Raw genomic sequence first — 24,703 nt, 5'->3', positions numbered from 1 at the left:
AGTATTTAATTGATCCCTGGGGGATACTCAGCAAATATCAGATATATCAGATTGTTGGTGGGTTTATTGTGTACCCTTTGCGTTCATATTTCACTGTTCTTTGCATTTTTGTTGCATTTCACTTAATTGTAAAATATGTCGATCGAAAAGGGGTGTGACATTCATATTTTGTCAATTTTCAGTGTTTATCGTTCATTGAAAAATTAAACAATTCCATTCGGTTTTTAATGCGGCCTGTCATAACGTTTTTAGCATTCAATCAGACATTATTGTGCGGTTTTGTAGTAGTGTTCCTAAAAATAGATATACCGGCCCCCAAACACATTTTTTTCTCTAAATGTGGCCCCCGAGTCAAAATAATTGCCCAGGCTTGCTCTAGAGCAGTGGTTCTCAAATGGGGATACTTGAAGGTATGCCAAGGGGTACGTGAGATTTTTTTTAAAATAGCAACAATTCAAAAATTCTTTATAAATATATTTATTGAATAATACTTCAACAAAATATGAATGTAAGTTCATAAACTGTGGAAAAAAGGGCCAGATTTACTCAGTTACATCTACTTGAGTAACCTTTGGGATAAATTGTACTTCTAAGAGTAGTTTTAATGCAACATACTTTTACTTTTACTTCAGTATATTTATAGAGAAGAAACGCTACTTTTACTCCGCTCCATTTATCTACATTCAGCTCGCTACTCGCTACTGATTTTCATCGATCTGTTAATGCACGCTTTGTTTGTTTAGGTTTGTCAGACTGACCTTCAAAGTAGGATCTATCACATGCCTACGTTTCACCAATCAAATGCAGTCACTGGTGACGTTTGACTCTGTTTCACCGATCAAATAGAGCCAGGCGGTCACATGATTAACTGCACATTTTTTTAAATTTTTTTTTATAAACGTTTATTCATAAATTTCAACATTTGCAAACAGTTGAAAATTATAATCAAAGTACAAAAACAGTACAAAACAGTATAAAAACCGTACAAAACAGCGCCAGGGGTTTGTAAATTTGCCAAATATATATATATATATATATATATATATATATATATATATATATATATAGATATATAAAAGTGCAAAGCCATTTGCTCACTCAATCTCAGTAGATAACTTAAATTTGGAACACAGCCTCATCGTTTTCACAGGATTTTGTTTAGCGGTAGAGTGTTTTAATGTAGAGTTCCAAATCTTTTTTAAAGGCACAAAAAACAGAAAAACTTACATTTATGAATATAAAACTTAGCCAATAGTATAATGAGGTTGTAAAGGTAAAATTCATTTTCCAATTTTTTTTCAATACAGTGTAAAACCAAATATATATTATTTAATATATATTGTTTTTTTAGTTGCTTAAGAGATATTCCTGACTCTGAATTTGTTCATTGCTATTTTTATGCTTTTGTGCATTACTTGTTTCCGTCATCATTAAACAAACAGGTTACTCATCAGTTACTCAGTACTTAAGTATTTTTTTCACAACATACTTTTTGCTTTTACTCAAGTAAATATTTGGGTGACTACTCCTTACTTTTACTTGAGTAATACATCTTTAAAGTAACAGTACTCTAACTTGAGTACAATTTCTGGCTACTCTACCCACCTCTGCAAATGAGCAATATTTTGCACTGTTATACAATTTAATAAATCAGAAACTGATGACATAATGCTGTATATTACTTTTTTATCTCTTTTTTTCAACCAAAAATGCTTTGCTCCGATTAGGGGGTACTTGAATTAAAAAAATGCTCACAGGAGGTACATCACTAAAAAAAAGGTTGAGAACCACTGCTCTAGAGTGCAAAAAATATATATGTATATTTTTACTTCTGGTCATTTAGTGCCCTCTACAGGCAACAGATACTAGTGACTCCAAAACTGTTTAAAGTCTCAAACATAGAACAGGAGTATCAAACAATCAAAGATGACACTTTTATTTGCAAAATAACAGGGTCATCAAGTGGAAACACTATCTGACTGGATGTTTTTTTTAATTTTTTTTAATTTTTATTATTATTATTTTTTTTTTTCCCTTGGCCTCAGTCTGCACCCCCACTCCAGGGCCTAGGCTAAGACCGATTTTTAAATTTTATTTGAATCTTCTATTTTTTTTCTTCCCCCCCTCCCACCCCCCTTGTTTACCTGTATGTCATCTTTTTTGTAAGGGGCGCTGGAAGCCGGCAGACCCGTCAGCGATCCTGTTCTGTCTCCCTGTAATGTTTGTCTGATCTTGAATGGGATTGTGCTGAAAATTGTAATTTTCCTGAAGGAACTCTCCTGACGGAATAAATAAAGTACTATGTATCTATCTATCTATCTATCTATCTATCTATTTTTAATCCACACACACAGGACATAGTGGGAAGCCCAGGTGCACACTTCCTTGACTGCTGGATAAATGTGTGGAACCATTGAACCACTTCATGTATACTACAGCAGTGTTTTTCAACCTTTTTTGAGCAAAGGCACATTTTCTTTTCATTGAGAAAATGCGGAGGCACACCACCGGCAGAAAACATTAAAAAAAATTAAACTCAGCAGCTGACAATAAAAAGTCGTTCTCCCAATTGTTGGATATTAATTTAAACCATAACCAAGCATGCATCAACATAGCTCTTGTCTCATAGTAGGTGTACGGTCACCACCTGTCACATCACGCTATGACTTATTTGGAGTTTTTTGCGGTTTTCCTGTGTGGAGTGTTTTAGTTCTTGTCTTGCGCTCCTATTTTGGTGGCTTTTTCTCTTTATTTGGTATTTTATTGTAGCAGTTTCATGTCTTCCTTTCAGCGATATTTCCCGCTTCCATTTGAGTTGGGAAATTGTGTTTGATAAACAGAATACAATGATTTGTAAATCATTTTCAACCCATATTCAGTTGAATATGCTACAAAGACAACGTGTTTGATGTTCAAACTAATAAAGATTTTTTTGTTTGCAAATAATCATTAACTTTAGAATTTGATGCCAGCAACACGTGACAAAGAAGTTGGGAAAGGTGGCAATAAATACTGATAAAATTGAGGAATGCTCATCAAACACTTGCTTGGAACATCCCACAGGTGTGCAGGTTAATTGGGAACAGGTGGGTGCCATGATTTGGTATAAAAGCAGCTTCCATTAAATGCTAAGTAATTCACAAACAAGGATGGGATGAGGGTCACCACTTTGTAAAAAAATTGTCGAACAGTTTTAGAACAACATTTGTCAACAAGCTATTGCAAGGAATTTAGGGATTTTACCATCTACGGTCCGTATAATCATCAAAAGGTTCAGAGAATCTGGAGAAATCACTGCACGTAAGCGATGATATTACGGACCTTTGATCCCTCAGGTAGTACTGCATCAAAAACCGACATCAGTGTGTATAGGATATCACCACATGGGCTCAGGAACACTTCATAAAACCACTGTCAGTAACTACAGTTGGTCGCTACATCTGTAAGTGCAAGTTAAAACTCTACTATGCAAAGCCAAACCCATTTATCAACAATATCCAGAAACACCGCCGGCTTCGCTGGGCCAGAGTTCATCTGAGATGGACTGATGTAAAGTGGAAAGGTGTTCTGTGGTCTGACGAATCCACATTTCAAATTATATTTGGAAACTGTGGATGTGGTGTCCTCCGGAACAAAGAGGAAAATCCGGATTGTTACAGGCGCAAATTTCGAAAGCCAGCATCTGTGATGGTATGGGGGTGTATTAGTGCCCAAGGCATGGGTAATTTACACACCTGTGAAGGCACCGTTAATGCTGAATGGTCCACACAGGTTTTGGGGCAACATAAGTTGTCATCCAAGCAACGTTATCATGGATGCCCCTGCTTATTTCAGCAAGACAATGCCAAGCCACGTGGGACGGTGTGGCAAAGTTGGTAGAGTGGCTGTGCCAGTAATCTGAGGGTTACTGGTTCAATCCCCACCTTCTACCATCCTAGTCACATCCGTTGTGTCCTTGGGCAAGACACTTCACCCTTGCTCCTGATGGGTCCTGGTGAGCGCCTTGCATGGCAGCTCCCGCCGTCAGTGTGTGAATGGGCGAATGTGGAAATACTGTCAAAGCACTTTGGGTTCCTTAAAAAGGGGTAGAAAAGCGCTATACAAGTACAACACATTTACCATTTACAACAGCGTGGCTTTGTAATAAAAGAGTGTGGGTACTTCCCTGGTCTGCCTGCAGTCTAGACCTGTCTCTCATCCAAAATGTGTGGCACATTATGAAGCGTAAAATACAACAGCAGAGACCCCGGACTTTTGCACGACTGAAGCTCTACATAAAACAAGAATGGGAAAGAATTCCACTTTCAAAGCTTCAACAAATAGTTTCCTCAGTTCCCAAACGTTTATTGAGTGTTGTTAAAAGAAAAGGCGATGTAACACGGTGGTGAACATGCCCTTTCCCAACTACTTTGGCACGTGTTGCAGCCATTAAATTCTAAATTAGTTATTTGCAAAAAAAAATAAAGTTTATGAGTTTGAACATCAAATATCTTGTCTTTGTAGTGCATTCAATTGAATATGGGTTGAAAAGGATTTGCAAATCATTGTATTTCGTTTATATTTACATCTAACACAATTTCCCAACTCATATGGAAATGGGGTTTGTAAATTCGACAGTTGATTAGATAACAAGGTCTACCTTGGCCATCTACGCACCTATTGCTGTCTTCGAGGCCGGTCCTGGCTCACCCCCCCTCCACATTTTTAATCTTTCTAATCTTAATGAGTGATATCTCCCTCCATGAGCCTTATGTAACTTTCTAAATCCTGAAACGACCCCATTGCTTTATCTCTCTTTAGGATGGCAAAGAGCTATCCGATTGCTGCCTCAGCGAGTCTTTTACGTCTCCAACATACACATTGGGTGTCGACCTGCGCCGAGGCCGTAGGCGTTTATCCGGAACCCTGCAGCTACCGCCACTGTCGTGGCGTCAGGGTGACAAGGCTCGGACACCTGATGATGAGATAATGACCCGACCTACTTCTTTACCTTTTGGAGCCCCTCCCAGGATAGACATCACGCCGGTTGACCCTGATTGGTGAGTACAAAGTGGCTGGTGAGAGCATTTTTATCACCTTAAAAAAAGTGTATAGAAAAAAGCAGGAATACAAATATTCATTGCGCATGCAGTAAATTGTAGAAACTAACGCATACATTATCGACCAATTAGAACACAATTTTCTCTTCCTAAACCTTGATCATAATTTTTGTCAAATGTTTTTCAAATGTTAATGATTAAAAATGTACTTTAAATATACTTTAAAATATTTTCATTTTATTTTTTATTTCAACAATATGTAAAGCAGTTTCCCTCAGGACTAAAAAAAGCCCTATTTTAAACAAAAGGGTAAAACAATTTGAATATTAAAAGGAACAAGCAAAATCAAACGTTTCAAAAGCCTCCCTCATTGTTCAGAGTACCTTTCCCCCAAGCATATTTACATAATTATTTATACATATAATTACCTACAAAAATATAATGCACAATCACCGGACACAATATAAAATATACAGATACAGCATAAATAACAATGCAATTATATGATCACAATAATAGACCCTCTCATCATTCCACTATATTGAATGTTTTTAAAAATATTGATGATTAAATATTTACTTTAAAACAATACTTTTGAAAATTATTATTCAATAATAATATCTCAAATAAGATGAATAAAAAAGCACTATTGAAAACAAAAAAGTACAAACAATGTATATAAAAGGAAACAAGAAATATGTCTGAAATGGAGCAGGAAGAAGCAAAAGTCTCCCTCATCACGCAGATGACATTTTTCCGAAAAATATTTACATATTTCTTCATTACCTACAAAAACACAATGCATAATCAATGACTACACAACAATTTACATTATATGTTGCTGGGTATTGTGGTCAAACAGCTAAATTTTCGTTTCATGACATCACATGGACAAAGATAAGACCTTCTGGAGGAAAGTTCTGTGGTCGGATGAAGCGAAAATTGAGCTGTTTGGCCACAATACCCAGCAATGTGTTTGGAGGAGGAAAGGTGAGGCCTCTAATCTCAGGAACACAATACCTACCGTCAAGCATGGTGGTGGTAGTATTATGCTCTGGGCCTGTTTGCTGCCAATGGGGCAAGTGCTTTAAATGTGACACTGAAAAACGAGATTTACCTCCAAATTCTATAGAACAACCTAAAATTATCAGCCCGAGGTTGAGTCTTGGGCGCAGTTGGGTGTTCCAACAGGACAATGATCCAAAACACACGACAAAGGTGGTAAAGGCATGGTTAAATCAGGCTCGAGTTAAAGTTGTAGAATGGCCTTCCCAAAGTCCTGACTTAAACGTGTGGACAATGCTGAAGAAACAAGTCCGAGTCAGAAAACCAACAAATTTAGCTAAACTGCACCAATATTGTCAATAGGAGTGGTCAAAAATTCAACCAGAAGCTTGTGGATGGCTACCAAAAATGCCTTATTGCAGTGAGACTTGCCAAGGGACAACCAAATATTAACATTGCTGTTTGTATACTTTTGAGCCAGCATATTTACTCACATTTTCAACAGACCCGTAATAAATTCATAGAAGAACCAAACTTCATGAATGTTTTTCGTGACCAACAAATATTGGAAACTCAAAACACCCATGACATTACGTTCTTTACAACGGTATTTAAACTTTTGATCGTGACTGTAGCGACAGGAGATATAATGATTTGACCCTGATTTTCTCCCCTCGTCCATCAATATTTGTTTTATATTATACAATAATAATATGTATGCAAAATGTTGTAGCTGTGTTTAAAAGCTAAAAAAAAATATTTATGTAATGGTATTCCCTTTGTCATGGATGGCATTGCAGTGATATTTTTCTCCACCAGAGAGCAGTGAAACATTTGTCATGATTCTATTTCCAGTCATATCACACTTACTGTATTTTATGTAGTACATGTAGGTTCTTTCCCGTTGAATATTTAATCACTTTGATTAATTTAGCATTAATGATGATTCAAAGTGTAGATATTATGTCTATTGAATACAATTTAAATGATAAACTGCTATATATATATATTTTTTTTTTCAAATGTCGTTGTGTATGCATGATTTACCACAACATTAATCAGCAAGATCAGAAGCACCTAAAGTCAGCCTAGGAGACATTTGTGGTCCTTGGCTATTTTTTTTTTTGTATTGGCCCACTGTATGTTATTACATTAAGAAGGAGGAATAGTGTCACACCTAAAAAACAATACAAAAAAACCTTCAACACAACGTTGCAGTGGTGGGGATTGATTGATTCATACACGCATCACAATTGGGATGTGGACGATAATGAGTCCATGGACTAACATCTCAATATTGATTTTTTTTCTTCAAAGTATGTTAGGCTTCAGCACCCCCTGGGTGGGTTCCCTCCGGGTACTCCGGCTTCCTCCCACCTCCAAAGACATGCACCTGGGGATAGGTTGATCGGCAACATTAAATGGTCCCTAGTGTGTGAATGTGAGTCTGAATGTTGTCTGTCCGTCTGTGTTGGCTCTGTGATGAGGTGGCGACTTGTCCAGGGTTTACACCGCCTCCTGCCCGAATGCAGCAGAGATAGGCTCCTGTAACCCCACAAGGGACAAGCGGTAGAAAATGGATGGATGGTTGCGGTCTGCTGCTCAGATCTTCACATGTTTGTTTTTTCATTCTCAGTCTGACCCGTTTATTTCCTGTTTTTGTCCATCACTATGGTTACACATCAGTCCACCTGTTAGTCTCGCCCCGCACACCTGCTACTAATTTTCACCCTCCCATTTAAGCTCGCCTTTTCTGTTTACTCATTCTCAGATCCTAATTTGCCCACGCGCAACAGTGACGACGCTCATCATTCTATGTATGTATTTTCTCGCTAGCTCTCATGCTAAGCCACTTTATTTTCCAGCTTTCATGCTGAATGTTTTTGTTCACTCTTTTGTGTCCTTGTACCAAGTTTTAGTTTTCCTTGTGTTTTATCCTAGCTTTCACGCTAGTGTCTTTTGTTTACCTTTTCTCTTTACACCAGTGTTTTTGTTCATAGCCTTTTATTATTAAATAAATACCCTTTAACTTACCTTGTTGTGTTCATCGCTTCGACGCATCCCTGGAAAAACCACACCGGCATTACCATGCCGAAGAAGAGTCTTCACATGGATGGATATATTATTCCAGAGTAATGGCGCCCAAATAGAAAATGCTCTGTAGCCCGCAGACTTTGGGAATCACTAATAAGCCGGAGTTCTTTGAACGTAGATTTCTGGCCTGGACATATGATACAATACAATTAGCAAGATAGGATGAAGCTATACCATTTAGTATTTAATACGTAAGTAGTACAACTTTAATGTCGTATCTTAAGTGCACAGGAAGCCAGTGCAGGTGAGCCAGTATTGGCGTAATATGACCACATTTTCTAGTTCTTCTCAAAAGTCTTGCAGCCGCATTTTGTACCAACTGTAACCTGTCAATGCTAGACATAGGGAGGCCTGAAAATAATACGTTAGAGCAGGGGTCACCAACGCGGTGCCCGGGGGCACCAGGTAGCCCGTAAGGACCAGATGAGTAGCCCGCTGGCCTGGTCTAAAAATAGCTCAAATAGCAGCGCTTACCAGTGAGCTGCCTCTATTTTTTACATTTTATTTATTTACTAGCAAGCTGGTCTCGCTTTGCTCGACATTTTTAATTCTAAGAGAGACAAAACTCAAAAAGAATTTGAACATCCAAGAACATATATCTTAAAGACTTGCTCTTCACTTGTTTACATAAATTCTTTTTTTTTTTTAACTTTGCTTCTTATAGCTTTCAGAAAGACACTTTTAGAGAAAAAAATACAACCTTAAAAAATGATTTTAGGATTTTTAAACACATATACCTTTTTACCTTTTAAATTCCTTCCTCTTCTTTCCTGACAATTTAAATCAATGTTCAAGTATTTTTTTTATTTTTATTGTAAGTCCATCCATTTTCTACCGCTTATTCCCTTTTGGGGTCGCGGGGGGCGCTGGCGCCTATCTCAGCTGCAATCGGGCGGAAGGCGGGGTACACCCTGGACAAGTCGCCACCTAATCGCAGGGCCAACACAGATAGACAGACAACATTCACACTCACATTCACACACTAGGGCCAATTTTAGTGTTGCCAATCAACCTATCCCCAGGTGCATGTCTTTGGAAGTGGGAGGAAGCCGGAGTACCCGGAGGGAACCCACGCATTCACGGGGAGAACATGCAAACTCCACACAGAAAGATCCCGAGCCTGGATTTGAACCCGGGACTGCAGGAACTTCGTATTGTGAGGCAGACGCACTAACCCCTCTGCCACCGTGAAGCCCATTTTTATTGTAAAGAATATTAAATACATTTGAATTTAATTCTTCATTTTAGCTTCTGTTTTTTTGACGAGGAATATTTGTGGAATAGTTGTTCAAAAAATTCAAAAAAATTATTCTGGCAAATTCAAATCTTATTTCAAAGTCTTTTGAATTTCTTTTAAAATTTTTGTTCTGGAAAATCTAGAAGAAATAATGATTTGTCTTTGTTAAAAATATAGCTTGGTTTAGTGTGTTATATATTATAACAAAGTGCAGATTGGATTTTAACCTATTTAAAACATGTCATCAAAATTCTAAAATTAATCTTTATCAGGAAAAATTACTAATGATGTTCCATACATTCTTTTTTTAAATTTTTTCAAAAAGATTCGAATTAGCAAGTTTTTCTCTTCTTTTTTTCGGTTGAATTTTGAATTTTAAAGAGTCAAAATTGAAAATAAACTTTGTTACAAAATTTCATTTTCTTTTTTTTCCTGTTTTCTCCTCTTTTAATCTGTTCATTTAACTGTTTTTTTCCTCACTTATTCTCTACAAAAAACCTTCCGTAAAAGGAAAAAAAATGTACGACGGAAAAACAGACATATATATATATATATATATATATATATATATATATATATATATATATATATATGGTAAATAGAGCAAATTGGCTATTTCTGGCAATTTATTTAAGTGTGTATCAAACTGGTAGCCCTTCGCATTAATCAGTACCCAAGAAGTAGCTCTTGGTTTCAAAAAGGTTGGTGACCCCTGCGTTAGAGTAATCAAGACGAGATGTAGAGTAATCAAGACGAGATGTAACGAACGCATGCATAATAATCTCAGCGTCTGTGGTGGTCAAAATGGGACGATGGCACTAATTATTACTTTTTAATCAAATTGTAGCCCCTGAATAGTAATCAAATTGTAAGATAGATCACCCATATTAAGTTGTGGTGTAATAAGAAACAGTTGATATTTGGAATATTCCAATATTTCATACTAATTATATCAACTATATTTTAGAACTATTTGCTTTGTTGCCTGTAACCGAATACTGACTTGTCGGCTGTGTTTTCTTGAAATATGCTTAGCATTTCTTGACCGATATTGTTGTCTTTTTAGTGTGTTGAATACAGGAGAGGGATACTTTATATCACACCATACCATACCATAGCATACCATACCAACTTTATTCATGAAGTCCTTTTAAAAACAACCACAGTTGAAGAACAAAGGGCTGTACACGACAATTTGATTGATTGATACTTTTATTAGTAGACTGCACAGTTCAGTACATATTACGTACAAAGAAATAGAGGCAAAGGACAGACTAAAAAATAACATCCATCCATCCATCCATCTTCTTCCGCTTATCCGAGGTCGGGTCGCGGGGGCAACAGCCTAAGCAGGGAAACCAAGACTTCCCTCTCCCCAGCCACTTCGTCTAGCTCTTCCCGGGGGATCCCATTTAAAACAGAATTAAAATACACATTGAAAAAGCAAATACAAATTACTCTAAGAACAATTTGTTAGATAAAAAGCAGTTAAAAACAGTTAAAAAAGTAAAAAAAAAGTTTAAAGTCTCATGCTGGGTTGAAAGCCAGTGAATACAAATGGATTTTATGAAGGGTTTTTAAAGTAGCCAAAAAAGGCAGTATAGCTCGGTTGGTAGAGCGGCCGTGCCAGCAACTTGAGGGTTGCAGGTTCGATCCCCGCTTCCACCATCCTAGTCTCTGCGGTTGTGTCCTTGGGCAAGACACTTTACCCACCTGCTCCCAGTGTCACCCACACTGGTTTAAATGTAACTTAGATATTGGGTTTCACTATGTAAAGTGCTTTGAGTCACTTGAGAAAAGCGCTATATAAATATAATTCACAATTCACAAAAGGGGCCTGTCTCACATGGAGAGGGAGATTGTTCCAGAGTTTTTTTTATCAGGGATATTCAACTTAATTGTTTTGATTGTTCCATTTCCAGATAACTAAGGACCAGGGAGCCTGACTTCTTGTTAGTCTTATTTTGCATATTTCAAAGAAGTGAAGTGGAATTCTATTTATATCGCGCATTTATATAGTTAAACCCAATATCCAAGATACATTTAAACCAGTGTGGGTGGCACAGGGAGCATGTGGGTAAAGTGTCTTGCCCAAGGATACAACGGCAGTGACTAGGTTTGGTGGAAGCGGGGATCGAACCTGGAACTCTCAAGTTGCTGGCACGGCCACTCTACCAACCAAGCCATACCGCTCCACAGAACCAGCGTCCAGTAGACATTTGATTTTTGCTCTATTTATTACGGAAATTTACTATGCGGAAATTACAGGAGCACTCTGCTTTGTTTTTAAGGCCATTCTGCAAAAATGCTAGTTAAAGATAATCTCTATGAAAGCACTTAAGTGTATTTAAAAAATCCGCTGTAAAAATGTAAGTCTTTCTCTCTTGTACTGACTTTGCGAGCCAACAGTTGATGATAAAATGATGAAAAAAAGAGGACCTAAAATAAAACCTCGAGGAACACCACTAGTGTAACCTAAGGAAATTGAACAATTGACTACTGACTGAATCTGAAGTAAACAAGCTACAGCAACACCTTAGTTACATAAATCACAAAAATAATGTGTAACTGTCAAAAAGGCAAAGATAAAAAAATGCAGGCCGCCAGTTGAATAGCCCAAATGATGAAAAACAGAGGACCTACATTTTTTTTTAGTTTAGTCTTTATTTGAAGGGACAATGCACAGAAACGTTAAGCTCAAAGACAGATATGTTTTGGACCAGATTATAGCTAAATGGCTAATTTCCAGGGCTTCACGGTGGAAGAGGGGTTAGTGCGTCTGCCTCACAATACGAAGGTCCTGCAGTCCTGGGTTCAAATCCAGGCTCGGGATCTTTCTGTGTGGAGTTTGCATGTTCTCCCCGTGAATGCGTGGGTTCCCTCCGGGTACTCCGGCTTCCTCCCACTTCCAAAGACATGCATCTGGGGATAGGTTGATTGGCAACACTAAATTGGCCCTAGTGTGTAAATCTTGTCTGTCTATCTGTGTTGGCCCTGCGATGAGGTGGCGACTTGTCCAGGGTGTACCCCGCCTTCCGCCCGATTGTAGCTGAGATAGGCGCCAGCGCCCCCCGCGACCCCAAAAGGGAATAAGCGGTAGAAAATGGATGGATGGATGGGCTAATTTCCATCTGCAGTCCCTCGCTACCTAAATTAAAGGGATACAAAAATCATGCAATAATATTATAATTATAACATCATACAATAGCATGTAATCAAATTAAGAAAAGTCATAAAATGCCCTTTCATGGGCACATAAATAATATACAATACACCTTATTGACGTCATCACACAAGACAATACATCCTCTTGTTCACACCTGTCATCATTTGTTAAAACAACCATGATTTTAACAGACACACCACAATTTACAACAAAAATGCTCTCATGGATAAATATAATACACATAAAGTTGATGTGTCAGATATAGTGGCCACCTTAGTGACCGTGTGAGCAGCTTTGATTGCTCCAAAGCCACTTTTTATCTTCTTTTGTGAATAAAGAGTAATCTGCTAGACCTTTCAAGTTTGTTGTGAGCTGGTTCCATTCCTTTGTGGCTTTATATGAAAAGGCTGCTTGTGCAAAAGAGGTTTTACATATGGATACGCTTTGAACCTTGATAGATAGATAAATAGATAGATAGATAGATAGTACTTTATTTATTCCGTCAGGAGAGTTCCTTCAGGAAAATTACAATATTCAGCACAATCCCATTCAAGATCAGACAAACATTACAGGGAGACAGAACAGGATCGCTGACGGGTCTGCCGGCTTCCAGCGCCCCTTACAAAAAAGATGACATACAGGTAAACAAGAGGGGTGGGGGGGGAAGAAAAAAATAGAAGATTAAAATACAATTAAAAAATCGGTCTTAGCCTAGGCACTGGAGTGGAGGTGCAGACTGAGGCCAAGGGAAAAAAACCAAAAAAAAAACCAACAACAACTCATAGCCATAGTACACATCCCTCTTACATGTGTGTAAGAGGGAAACATCAAACATCAAAGAACACAGAGGACATTAAAGACATTAAAGCAGCAGATACAACCAGACACTTCTACATACAGCTATGAATAAAAAGTAAACTAAATATATCCACTGTGGTGGCGTCTGCGGTGTTCAGCGCCATCGTCCGCTGGGGTGGGGGGAGGATGGCCAGAGACAGGAGCAGACCCAACAAAGCAACCAGGACAGCCGACTCCACTCTCAGCCAATGTCCAGTCCGCATGGATGAGCGAGGATGAACACTAAAGAAGTTGAATGACTAATGGCTGACTGATTCTGAATTAAATAAGCTACATCAACCTTAGTTAAATATTGTATATCACATTATTAAAACTATTTTAACTGCCAAAAAGGAGAGGACATAAAGGGGAGCCTTGAGGAACGCCTCAGTTATGTACATCACAAGTTTGCAACCCAGTGTTTTATGTTTGCTATAGCGAAGTTAAAATGTCAATGCAAGCATCTGCCAATGTGTTTACAGTGGTCCAAGTTCCTCTATACAACAAGAGCAGACAATTTTTGGGGGGGAAATATGCTGCAAAATTGTATGTCTCCCAAGTTTTGAACTGAACATGGAGGCCGAATTTGGCCCCGATACGCCAAATAGCACTGTTCTTTATAGTTGGCCGATGGAGTCTTAAATGTATTGTTATGTAGCCTTCTGCCCCTGGTGCATTCGCTGCAACAAAAACAATCGGACATCATAAACTTAAATACTACATATTAGGGTTGGACGGTAAGTGTCATTGCTGGTTTATGAGCAGACGAGCATTTTCCGCAGCTCACAATCACAAACACTGATACGGCCACCGGAAGTGGTGCTTTAAGATATGGCGAGCTAGCTAGCGGCTAAAGTCCTGCCCCAGTCGGCAGTGTTTTAGCTACTTCTAAATCACTAATCCTTGCCTCCATGGCGACAAATAAAGTACGTTTCTTACAATTTTCATCCCCAATGTAAACAAACGCCTTTGGTGGAGCTACACCTAACGTCCACTGTAATGATACCAAGTACAGTAGCATATCTAGTCTATACTACTATGATTATGTGGATATTTTTTGGCATCACAAACATCTTTTGTTTTGGACTTTGAATATTTACAATGTATGACCCTGTAACGACTTGGTATCAGATTGATACCCAAATTTGTGTTATCATCCAAAACTAACCTAAAGTATCAAACAACAGAAGAATAAGTGATTATTACATTTGAACAGTGTAAGTAGAACATGTTAAAAGAGAAAGTAAACAGATATCAACTGTAAATGAACAAGTAGATTAATATTTCATTTTCTACCACTTGTCCTTAAAAATGTTGACAAAATAATAGAATGATAAATGACACAATATGTTACTGCATATGTCAGCAGACTAAATAATAATAATTATTCTTATTTAATTTCTTTTAAGGTTTATTTGAAATAGGGACAGATACAAAAAAACATACACATCTGAAACAGTTATCCAATGTATGCATCATACTGTTTGTAGCCAAAGCTAATTTACAACACTTGTCCCCAACAACAACAACACAGATCCAACATCATTATAACAGGAAAATAGAAATAATAAGGCAAAAATGAGTCGATAATAATGATAATGGAAAATAATACAGACAAAGTGCAAACTAGATAAAAGCCAATAACAATAATAACAACACAAAGTACAGACTAGATAAAAAAACAATTAGTAAAAATTTGTAAAAACTAAACATGGGAACACGATTGCTGCTCAACTAAACACAATTGTTTTGGTTTTTTGAAAGTGACAAGTGCAGATATACTTTTCAAAGTGTCAGGTAAATAGTTCCATAGTTGTGGTCCTTTTATTGAAAAGGCAGTCCGGGCAAAAGATGTGCTACGGAATGGAACGCAACAGTTTCCTTTTGACCTTGCTCTGGCGGTTGATCCGGTACCACTTTGCAGTCTGGTAATTGCCTTGCAGAGCAATTGGGGAGCAGAGTTATCCAAACATTTAAAAAACAGTTTGACTGTATGTAACAAAATAAAATTGGTAAAACTAAAAATATTGTATTTGGTTAAAATTTGGCAATGATGATATCGTATACTCTTCTTGTCTTGGACTTTCAAGGCGCGGTTATAAAGACACTCAAAGGTCTTGACTGATGACTGGTGTGCCTGGGACCATTTAGTTAGGCCATAAAATATGTGCGAAAGAATCATTGAATTCATAAAAGTAAAAGCACAGCTGAGAGTTAAACAGTTTCTTATAATTTTAAAACAGCCTAGGTTGACCTTCAGGGTTTACAGGTGCCTTTGTATGTTTACGTACTAATAAAAGACAAGATATCTTGTATGTTCACTATTTTATTTAAGGACAAACCTGAATAAACATATGTTCAATGTACCCTAAGATTTTTTGTTAAAATAAAGCCGATAATGGAATTTTTTTGTGGTCCTCTTTATTTAGAAAAGTACCGAAAAGTATCGAAAAATTTTGGTACCAGTACCAAAATATTGGTATCGGGACAACACCACTACAAATTCAGTTAAGTAACTATCAGGACACCACAGTGTTAATCAATCAATCAATCAATGTTTATTTATATAGCCCCAAATCACAAATGTCTCAAAGGACTGCACAAATCATTACGACGACAACATCCTCGGAAGAACCCACAAAAGGGCAAGGAAAACTCACACCCAGTGGGCAGGGAGAATTCACATCCAGTGGGACGCCAGTGACAATGCTGACTATGAGAAACCTTGGAGAAGACCTCAGATATGGGCAACCCCCCCTCTCTAGGGGACCGAAAGCAATGGATGTCGAGCGGGTCTGACATGATACTGTGAAAGTTCAATCTATAGTGGTTCCAACACAGCCGCGAGAGTTCAGTTCAAGCGGATCCAAGACAGCAGCGAGAGTCCCGTCCACAGGAGACCATCTCAAGCGGAGGCGGATCAGCAGCGTAGAGATTGGTCCCCAACCGATACAGGCGAGCGGTCCATCCTGGGTCCCGACGAGCGGTCCATCCTGGGTCTCGACTCTGGACAGCCAGTACTTCATCCATGGTCATCGGACCGGACCCCCTCCACAAGGGAGGGGGGGACATAGGAGAAAGAAAAGAAGCGGCAGATCAACTGGTCTAAAAAGGAGGTCTATTTAAAGGCTAGAGTATACAGATGAGTTTTAAGGTGAGACTTAAATGTTTCTACTGAGGTTAAGCATTGAAGATGTACATTGCTAAGTCATTTCATTCAAAAAAAAAGAACGGCCCCAAATCAGTATGATGATAGTCACACAATAACAGCTCTTTACTGATCAGATGACACATTCATTTCTGAACATTCTTTTTTGAGGCAGGACAGTCCAATTTGTGGTGTTCTTTGCAGGCAAGGTGTGTATCAGTCTTAGAGAACTACTGAAACCCACTACTACCGACCACGCAGTCTGATAGTTTATATATCAATGATGAAATATTAACATTGCAACACATGCCAATACGGCCTTTTTAGTTTACTAAATTGCAATTTTACATTTCCCGGGAGTTTCTTGTTGAAAACGTGCGGAATGATGACGTGTACGCGTGACGTCACGGACTGTAAGGAAATATTAGCGCTGGCTGCGCACACACACAGCTAAAAGTCGTCTGCTTTAACCGCATAATTACACAGTATTTTGGACATCTGTGTTGCTGAATCTTTTGCAATTTGTTCAATTGATAATGGAGAAGTCAAAGTAGAAAGATGGAAGCGGGAAGTTTTAGCCTTTAGCCACACAAACACTCGGTGTTTCCTTGTTTAAAATTCCCGGAGGTGAAGCTTTCCTATGGATCAGAGCGTTCAAGCGAACATGGATCCCGACCAAATGTCAACCAGCGGTTTTCGGTGAGAAAATTGTGGTAAAAAGTCGCCACTTACCGGAGATCAGCTAAGCTTGTGCCGTCCATACAGCTGCCGTCGACTTCCATCAGACACTGGCCTCAAGACACCCGTGGAAACACCCTTCCGACTATCAGGTACTATTAAACTCACTAAAACACTAGAAACACAATAGAAAGATAAGGGATTTCCCAGAATTATTCTAGTAAATGTGTCTAAAAACATCTGAATCGCTCCCAATGCAATCGCGTTTTTTTTTAAACTTGATTTATTTTTATTTTTTTCTATTTCGTCGCTATCAATATCTTCAAACACAAATCTTTCAACCTCGCTCAAATTAATGGGGAAATTGTTGTTTTCTCGGTCCGAATAGCTCTTTTTGTTGGAGGCTCCCATTAAAAACAATGTGAGGATGTGAGGAGACCTCAACGGGTGACGTCATCGTCTGCGACTTCCGGTAAAGGCAGGGATTTTCTATTAGCGACCAAAGGTTGCAAACTTTGCAGATGATGTAGTCCCGATGGCTTCATCTGGCCGGGATCTTCAGCTCTCACTGGATCGGTTCGCAGCCGAGTGCGAAGCGACCGGAATGAGAATCAGCACCTCCAAGTCCGAGTCCATGGTTCTCGCCCGGAAAAGGGTGGAGTGCCATCTCCGGGTTGGGGAGGAGACCCTGCCCCAAGTGGAGGAGTTCAAGTACCTAGGAGTCTTGTTCACGAGTGAGGGAAGAGTGGATCGTGAGATCGACAGGCGGATCGGTGCAGCGTCTTCAGTAATGCGGACGTTGTATCGATCCATTGTGGTGAAGAAGGAGCTGAGCCGGAAGGCAAAGCTCTCAATTTACTGGTCGATCTACGTTCCCATCCTCACCTATGGTCATGAGCTTTGGGTCATGACCGAAAGGATAAGATCACAGGTACAAGCGGCCGAAATGAGTTTCCTCCGCCGGGTGGCGGGGCTCTCCTTTAGAGATAGGGTGAGAAGCTCTGCCATCCGGGAGGAACTCAAAGTAAAGCCACTGCTCCTTCACATCGAGAGGAGCCAGATGAGGTGGTTCGGGCATCTGGTCAGGATGCCACCCGAACGCCTCCCTAGGGAGGTGTTTAGGGCACATCCAGCTGGTAGGAGGCCACGGGGAAGACCCAGGACACGTTGGGAAGACTATGTCTCCCGGCTGGCCTGGGAACGCCTCGGGATCCCCCGGGAAGAGCTAGACGAAGTGGCTGGAGAGAGGGAAGTCTGGGCTTCCCTGCTTAGGCTGCTGACCCCGCGACCCGACCTCGGATAAGCGGAAGATGATGGATGGATGGATGGAAGGTTGCAAACTTTATCGTCGATGTTCTCTACTAAATTCTTTCAGCAAAAATATGGCAATATCGAGAAATGATCAAGTATGACACATAGAATGGACCTGCTATCCCCGTTTAAATAAGGAAATGTCATTTCAGTTGGCCTTTAAGTTGGCAGGAATCATCTTTACAATACATGTTTGTCTACGTATACAGCATGTCTCCTTTAGTTCCCTCTGCTGCTTTTTGAACACTGTCAAGTCTTAAACTTTGTGTGAGCGTGAGTGCGTGTGTCTTCACTTCAACTTTCCTGCCCTCTTTTTCCACTACAATTTATTCAGAATGCTATTTCAGTAATGGAGATGAGAGCGCAGGGTAGAATAAGTTATTTTGGGAATCAGTTATTTCTTCCTCTAATAAACTTAAATGTTCCAAAGATAAACTTAATTGTTCCAAAGCTCAGCTTGCGCTACAGATTGATTGCGGAAATAATTCAGGGGTGTGTTGTGATTTGTTCCGCCACTGGTTAATGAACATAACCCCAAGTGATATAGGCTGTAAAAATACCATTGATGTGCAGTTAAGGGACGAGCCCCTCACATGTCATAAATATCTAATAATGATAACAAAGTGGCTTCACGGTGGAAGAGGGGTTTGTGCGTCTGCCTCACAATACGAAGGTCCTGCAGTCCTGGGTTCAATTCCAGGCTGAGGACCTTTCTGTGTGGAGTTTGCATGTTCTCCCCGTGAATGCGTGGGTTCCCTCCGGGTACTCCGGCTTCCTCCCACTTCCAAAGACATGCACCTGGGGATAGGTTGATTGGCAACACTAAATTGGCCCTAGTGTGTGAATGTGAGTGTGAATGTTGTCTGTCTATCTGTGTTGGCCCTGCGATGAGGTGGCGACTTGTCCAGGGTGTACCCCGCCTTCCGCCCGATTGTAGCTGAGATAGGCGCCAGCGCCCCCCGCGACCCCGAAAGGGAATAAGCGGTAGAAAATGGATGGATGGATGATAACAAAGTGAAAAGAAACCTTTTATTGGCCTCAAATTTAATCTGATTACGAGTCCCGATCCATTACTTTGGATAGGATAAGTAGGATAGGTCTTTATTGTCATTGCACAAGTACAACGAAACTTTGTTTTCAGCACAAACATGTTGAAGATTAGACAAACAAACAGTGTACAGGGCTACAGAACAAGAACGCTAATGGGTCGCCATAAGGCGCCCCGTAAAAGATGAAAAAGAGATAAACCCTGGGGAAGGATGAGTAAAAAAGTACAATCTAGACTGGGCTCCTAAGGGGGCCCAGGGTGGAGTGGGAAAAAACCTCTATAGCAAAGCACATATACATATTACAACATACATCTCGAGATATCTAGCAACAGAGGGAAGGTAGTTCAAGGTCATGGTGGCAGGCCGCAGCTCTTCAGGCGCTGACCATCCATTCATCACCCCTACGGGATTTGCGTCGAGGGCGTTGGGTTGGGGGGCAGGCGTGTATGTGTGGCGTATATTTTTTTTTGTGTAAGCCCGCTGTGTGTCTCTGTTCCGCGGCCTTGATGTATTATGCAGCCGCTAGTCCAAAGTCGACAACAACAGGTGTGTGTCCATGAGAGACAAGAAGGGAGTTTGTTGTGTTGTGTCTTCACCACACAGTCCTTCGGGAGAGTCTCGAAGCCAGGGAAACAATCCAAGTTAGAATGACAGTAGATTTTACAAATAAAAATGTTTTCTAGCAAATATCTAAAGTAAACACGGCAACACATTTTATAAAACTTAATGAAAAACTTATAAAATCTTATCCCATTTAGAATGTGCTAGTATTGTTGTAAATCAGATGATTTATTACATTTGTGGCATTGAACGCTACATATCATTAAATTGACTAGTGCACAAAAACTAAACAAAAGCAAAAAACTACTACTGGCTACCATTTTTTAGCAATCAAAACATTCCTGTATCCAGAGACTTACTCCCTGAGTACAAAAATGATGTCTGTTTATAAGGCAATTGAACAGTTTATTAAGAAGAAGACATAATACCGTATTTCCTTGAATAGCCGCCGGGGTGCTAATTAATTTAAAACCTCTTCTCACTCCTGCGCTTACTCAAGGCATGCGGTAAAAGTAAGCAGGTGCTAATATTTTTAAAACCTCTTCTCACCCCTGTGCTTACCAATGGCATGCAGTAAAAAATTGAGTGTAATTAAAAAAAATAAAAATAAAATTATTCCGCGGCCCAGTGGTTGGGGACCACTGATCTACAACATGTCATCGCGCCCTCCTTTACACAATGCTATCTGCGTGCCGGCCGGACGCATGCATATCGCTGCTTCTCATACGAGATTGCAATGCATACTTGGTCAACAGCCATATCTTTTACACTGATGGTTGTGATTTAAACAACTTTAACACTCTTACTAATATGCGCCACACTCTGTGAACCCACACCAAACACATTTCTGGAGAACATCGGCTCCGTAACACATTATAAACGCAACATAAGAATTATCCAGAATTCCAATGCATCCATGACTCTTGGCTATATTATAGACGCGCCCCCAACCCCGCCCACCTCAAACGGCGCACGGAGAGGGGGGGAGGGGGGTTTGGTGCTAGCGGGGTGTATAATATAGCAAAGAGTCATGGATGCATTGGAATTCTGGGTAATTCTTATGTTGCGTTTATAATGTGTTACAGAGCCAATGTTCTCCAGAAATATGTTTGGTGCGGGTTCACAGAGTGTGGCGCGTATTAGTAAAAGTAGAATTAAACTCCTCCGCCATTTTGGAAATGACGACAGGGGAAGCGTCACTCTTGACGTCACGACTTTGACCCGGCGGTAAAAGTAAGCATCCATCCATCCATCCATCCATCCATCCATCCATCATCTTCCGCTTATCCGAGGTCGGGTCGCGGGGGCAACAGCCTAAGCAGGGAAACCCAGACTTCCCTCTCCCCAGCCACTTCGTCTAGCTCTTCCCGAGGCGTTCCCGAGGCGTTCCCAGGCCAGCCGGGAGACATAGTCTTCCCAACGTGTCCTGGGTCTTCCCCGTGGCCTCCTACCGGTTGGACGTGCCCTAAACACCTCCCTAGGGAGGCGTTCGGGTGGCATCCTAACCAGATGCCCGAACCACCTCATCTGGCTCCTCTCGATGTGAAGGAGCAGCGGCTTTACTTTGAGTTCCTCCTGGATGACAGAGCTTCTCACCCTATCTTTAAGGGAGAGCCCCGCCACACGGCGGAGGAAACTCATTTCGGCCGCTTGTACCCGTGATCTTATCCTTTCGGTCATGACCCAAAGCTCATGACCATAGGTGAGGATGGGAACGTAGATCGACTGGTAAATTGAGAGCTTTGCCTTCCGGCTCAGCTCCTTCTTCACCACTACGGATCGGTACAACGTCCGCATTACTGAAGACGCCGCACCGATCCGCCTGTCGATCTCACGATCCACTCGTCCCCCACTCGTGAACAAGACTCTTAGGTACTTGAACTCCTCCACTTGGGGCAGGGTCTCCTCCCCAACCCGGAGATGGCACTCCGCCCTTTTCCGGGAGAGAACCATGGACTTGGACTTGGAGGTGCTGATTCTCATTCCGGCCGCTTCACACTCGGCTGCGAACCGATCCAGTGAGAGCTGAAGATCCCGGCCAGATGAAGCCAACAGGACCACATCGTCTGCAAAAAGCAGAGACCTAATCCCGCGGCCACCAAACCGGAACCCCTCAATGCCTTGACTGCGCCTAGAAATTATGTCCATAAAAGTTATGAACAGAATCGGTGACAAAGGGCAACCTTGGCGGAGTCCAACCCTCACTGGAAACGTGTCCGACTTACTGCCAGTAATGCGGACCAAGCTCTGACACTGATCGTACAGGGATCGGACTGCCATAATAAGACAGTCCGATACCCCATACTCTCTGAGCACTCCCCACAGGACTTCCCGAGGGACACGGTCGAATGCCTTCTCCAAGTCCACAAAGCACATGTAGACTGGTTGGGCAAACTCCCATGCACCCTCAAGAACCCTACCGAGAGTATAGAGCTGGTCCACAGTTCCACGCCCAGGACGAAAACCACACTGAATCCGAGGTTCGACTATCCGGCGTAGCCTCCTCTCCAGTACACCTGAATAAACCTTACCGGGAAGGCTGAGGAGTGTGATCCCACGATAGTTGGAACACACCCTCCGGTCCCCCTTCTTAAAGAGAGGGACCACCACCCCGGTCTGCCAATCCAGAGGTACCGCCCCCGATGTCCACGCGATGCTGCAGAGTCTTGTCAACCAAGACAGCCCCACAGCATCCAGAGACTTAAGGAACTCCGGGCGGGTCTCATCCAAGCTCCCAAGCCCTTCAAACCTGCACACATGAGGCATAGCAGAGACACCAGCATGCCCACTGTGCTCTAAGCGAGGAACACTGGTACACATCCTCAGTTGCTGTACAAAGGCCCTTCGAGATGGAAGGTACAGTTGGAGGCATGACCAAGTCCTGAAGACCATCGCTGAAGCCATTAGCGCAGGACTGGCATGGGCAAAACAGTTCCACCTCTCCAAGAAAACCATGGCCTTTGTCAGAGCTGGGGACACGACAACTCCTGCCAGAAGAACATCAGCAGGCATCCTGACGTCACCACCTTGCAACCAGACATTGTCCTTGTGTCTGAGTCCACCAAACAAGCTGTGCTGCTGGAGCTGATAGTCCCAGGGGAAGATAGCCTGGAAGAAGCCTTCGAGAGGAAGCTCTCCCAAGTATTCAGGATTAGTTTTTGGGTTTTTTTGTCTTGAAAAAGGGAGGTTTTTGGGTTGGTGCGCTAATTGTAAGTGTATCTTGTGTTTTTTATGTTGATTTAATAAAAATAAAAAAAATAATAAAAATAAATAAAAATAAATAAATAAATACAATTTTATAAAAAATTCTTCTGCGGCCCAGTGGTTGGGGACCACTGCTATACGGTATAGTACAGAATATGATTAATTAGTATCGCGGTACTATACGGTGTAGTACTCAATATGATTCATTAATATCACTGTACTATACGATACAGTGCCGAATAACATTCATTAGTATTGCGGTACTATACGGTGTAGTACTGAATATGATTCATTAGTATCACGGCACTATACGGTATAGTACCGGAAATTATTCATTTGTATCGCGACTCTATACGGTATAGTACCAAATATGATTCATTAGTATCGCGACCCTATACGGTATAGTACCAAATATGATTCATTAGCATCGTGGTACTATACGGTATAGTACCGAATGTGATTCATTAGCATCGCCGTACTATATGGTATAGTACAGAATATGATTCGTTAGTATCGAGGTACTATAGAGTGTAGTACTGAATATGATTCATTAGTATCGCGGTACTATACGGTATAGTACTGAATATGATTCATTAGTATCGCGGTACTATTCGGTACTGTACCAAATATGATTAGTTTTGCGGTACTGTTCGGTACAGTACTGAATAGGATTCTTTAGTATCGCGGCACTATATGGTTTGGTACCGAAAATGATTCATTAGTATCGCGACTCTATACGGTATAGTACCGAATATGATTCATTAGTATCGCTGTACTACACAGGAGTGGTCCCCAACCTTTTTGTATCCGCGGACCGGTCAGCACTTAATAATTCGTCCCGCGGCCCGGGGGGGGGGGGAATCCATTTATTTATTTATTTATTTATTCCTTTGTCATGAAAAAGGGACGTTTTTTTGGTTGGTGCACTAATTGTAAGTGTATATTGTGTTTTTTATGTTGATTTAATAAAAAAAATATATAAATATATTTTTTTTTAAATAAAAATGAATAAAAAATTATTCTGCGGCCCGGTGGTTGGGGACCACTGTTATACAGTATAGTACTGAATATGATTCATTAGTATCGCCGTCCTATACGGTGTAGTACCGAGTATGATTCATTAGCATCACGATACTATACGGTATAGTACCGAATATTATTCATTAGCATCGCGGTACTATACGGTATAGTACCAAATGTGATTCTTTAGTATCACGGTACTTTACGGTATAGTACCAAATGTGATTCTTTAGTATCACGGTACTATACAGTATAGTACCAAATGTGATTCATTAGCATCACGATACTATACGGTATGGTACCGAATATGATTCATTAGCATCACGGTACTATACGGTATAGTACCAAATGTGA

The 24,703-nt window shown here is 40.6% G+C and overlaps 1 protein-coding gene across 1 annotated transcript in view; it reads left to right on the top strand.

The window, feature by feature from the left end:
- pde4ba (phosphodiesterase 4B, cAMP-specific a) overlaps nucleotides 1–24,703 on the top strand; it is a 530,844-nt gene that overhangs the window by 86,280 nt on the left and 419,861 nt on the right. Inside the window, exon 3 of the mRNA XM_061883737.1 lies at nucleotides 4,801–5,039. Within this exon, the coding sequence (XP_061739721.1) occupies nucleotides 4,801–5,039 (239 nt within the window). The remainder of the gene's footprint in view (nucleotides 1–4,800; nucleotides 5,040–24,703) is intronic.

Source organism: Nerophis ophidion, linkage group LG22 (genome assembly GCF_033978795.1).
Source record: "Nerophis ophidion isolate RoL-2023_Sa linkage group LG22, RoL_Noph_v1.0, whole genome shotgun sequence".
Classification (NCBI taxonomy): domain Eukaryota; kingdom Metazoa; phylum Chordata; class Actinopteri; order Syngnathiformes; family Syngnathidae; genus Nerophis; species Nerophis ophidion.
This window is presented reverse-complemented; position numbering and strand designations above follow the sequence as displayed.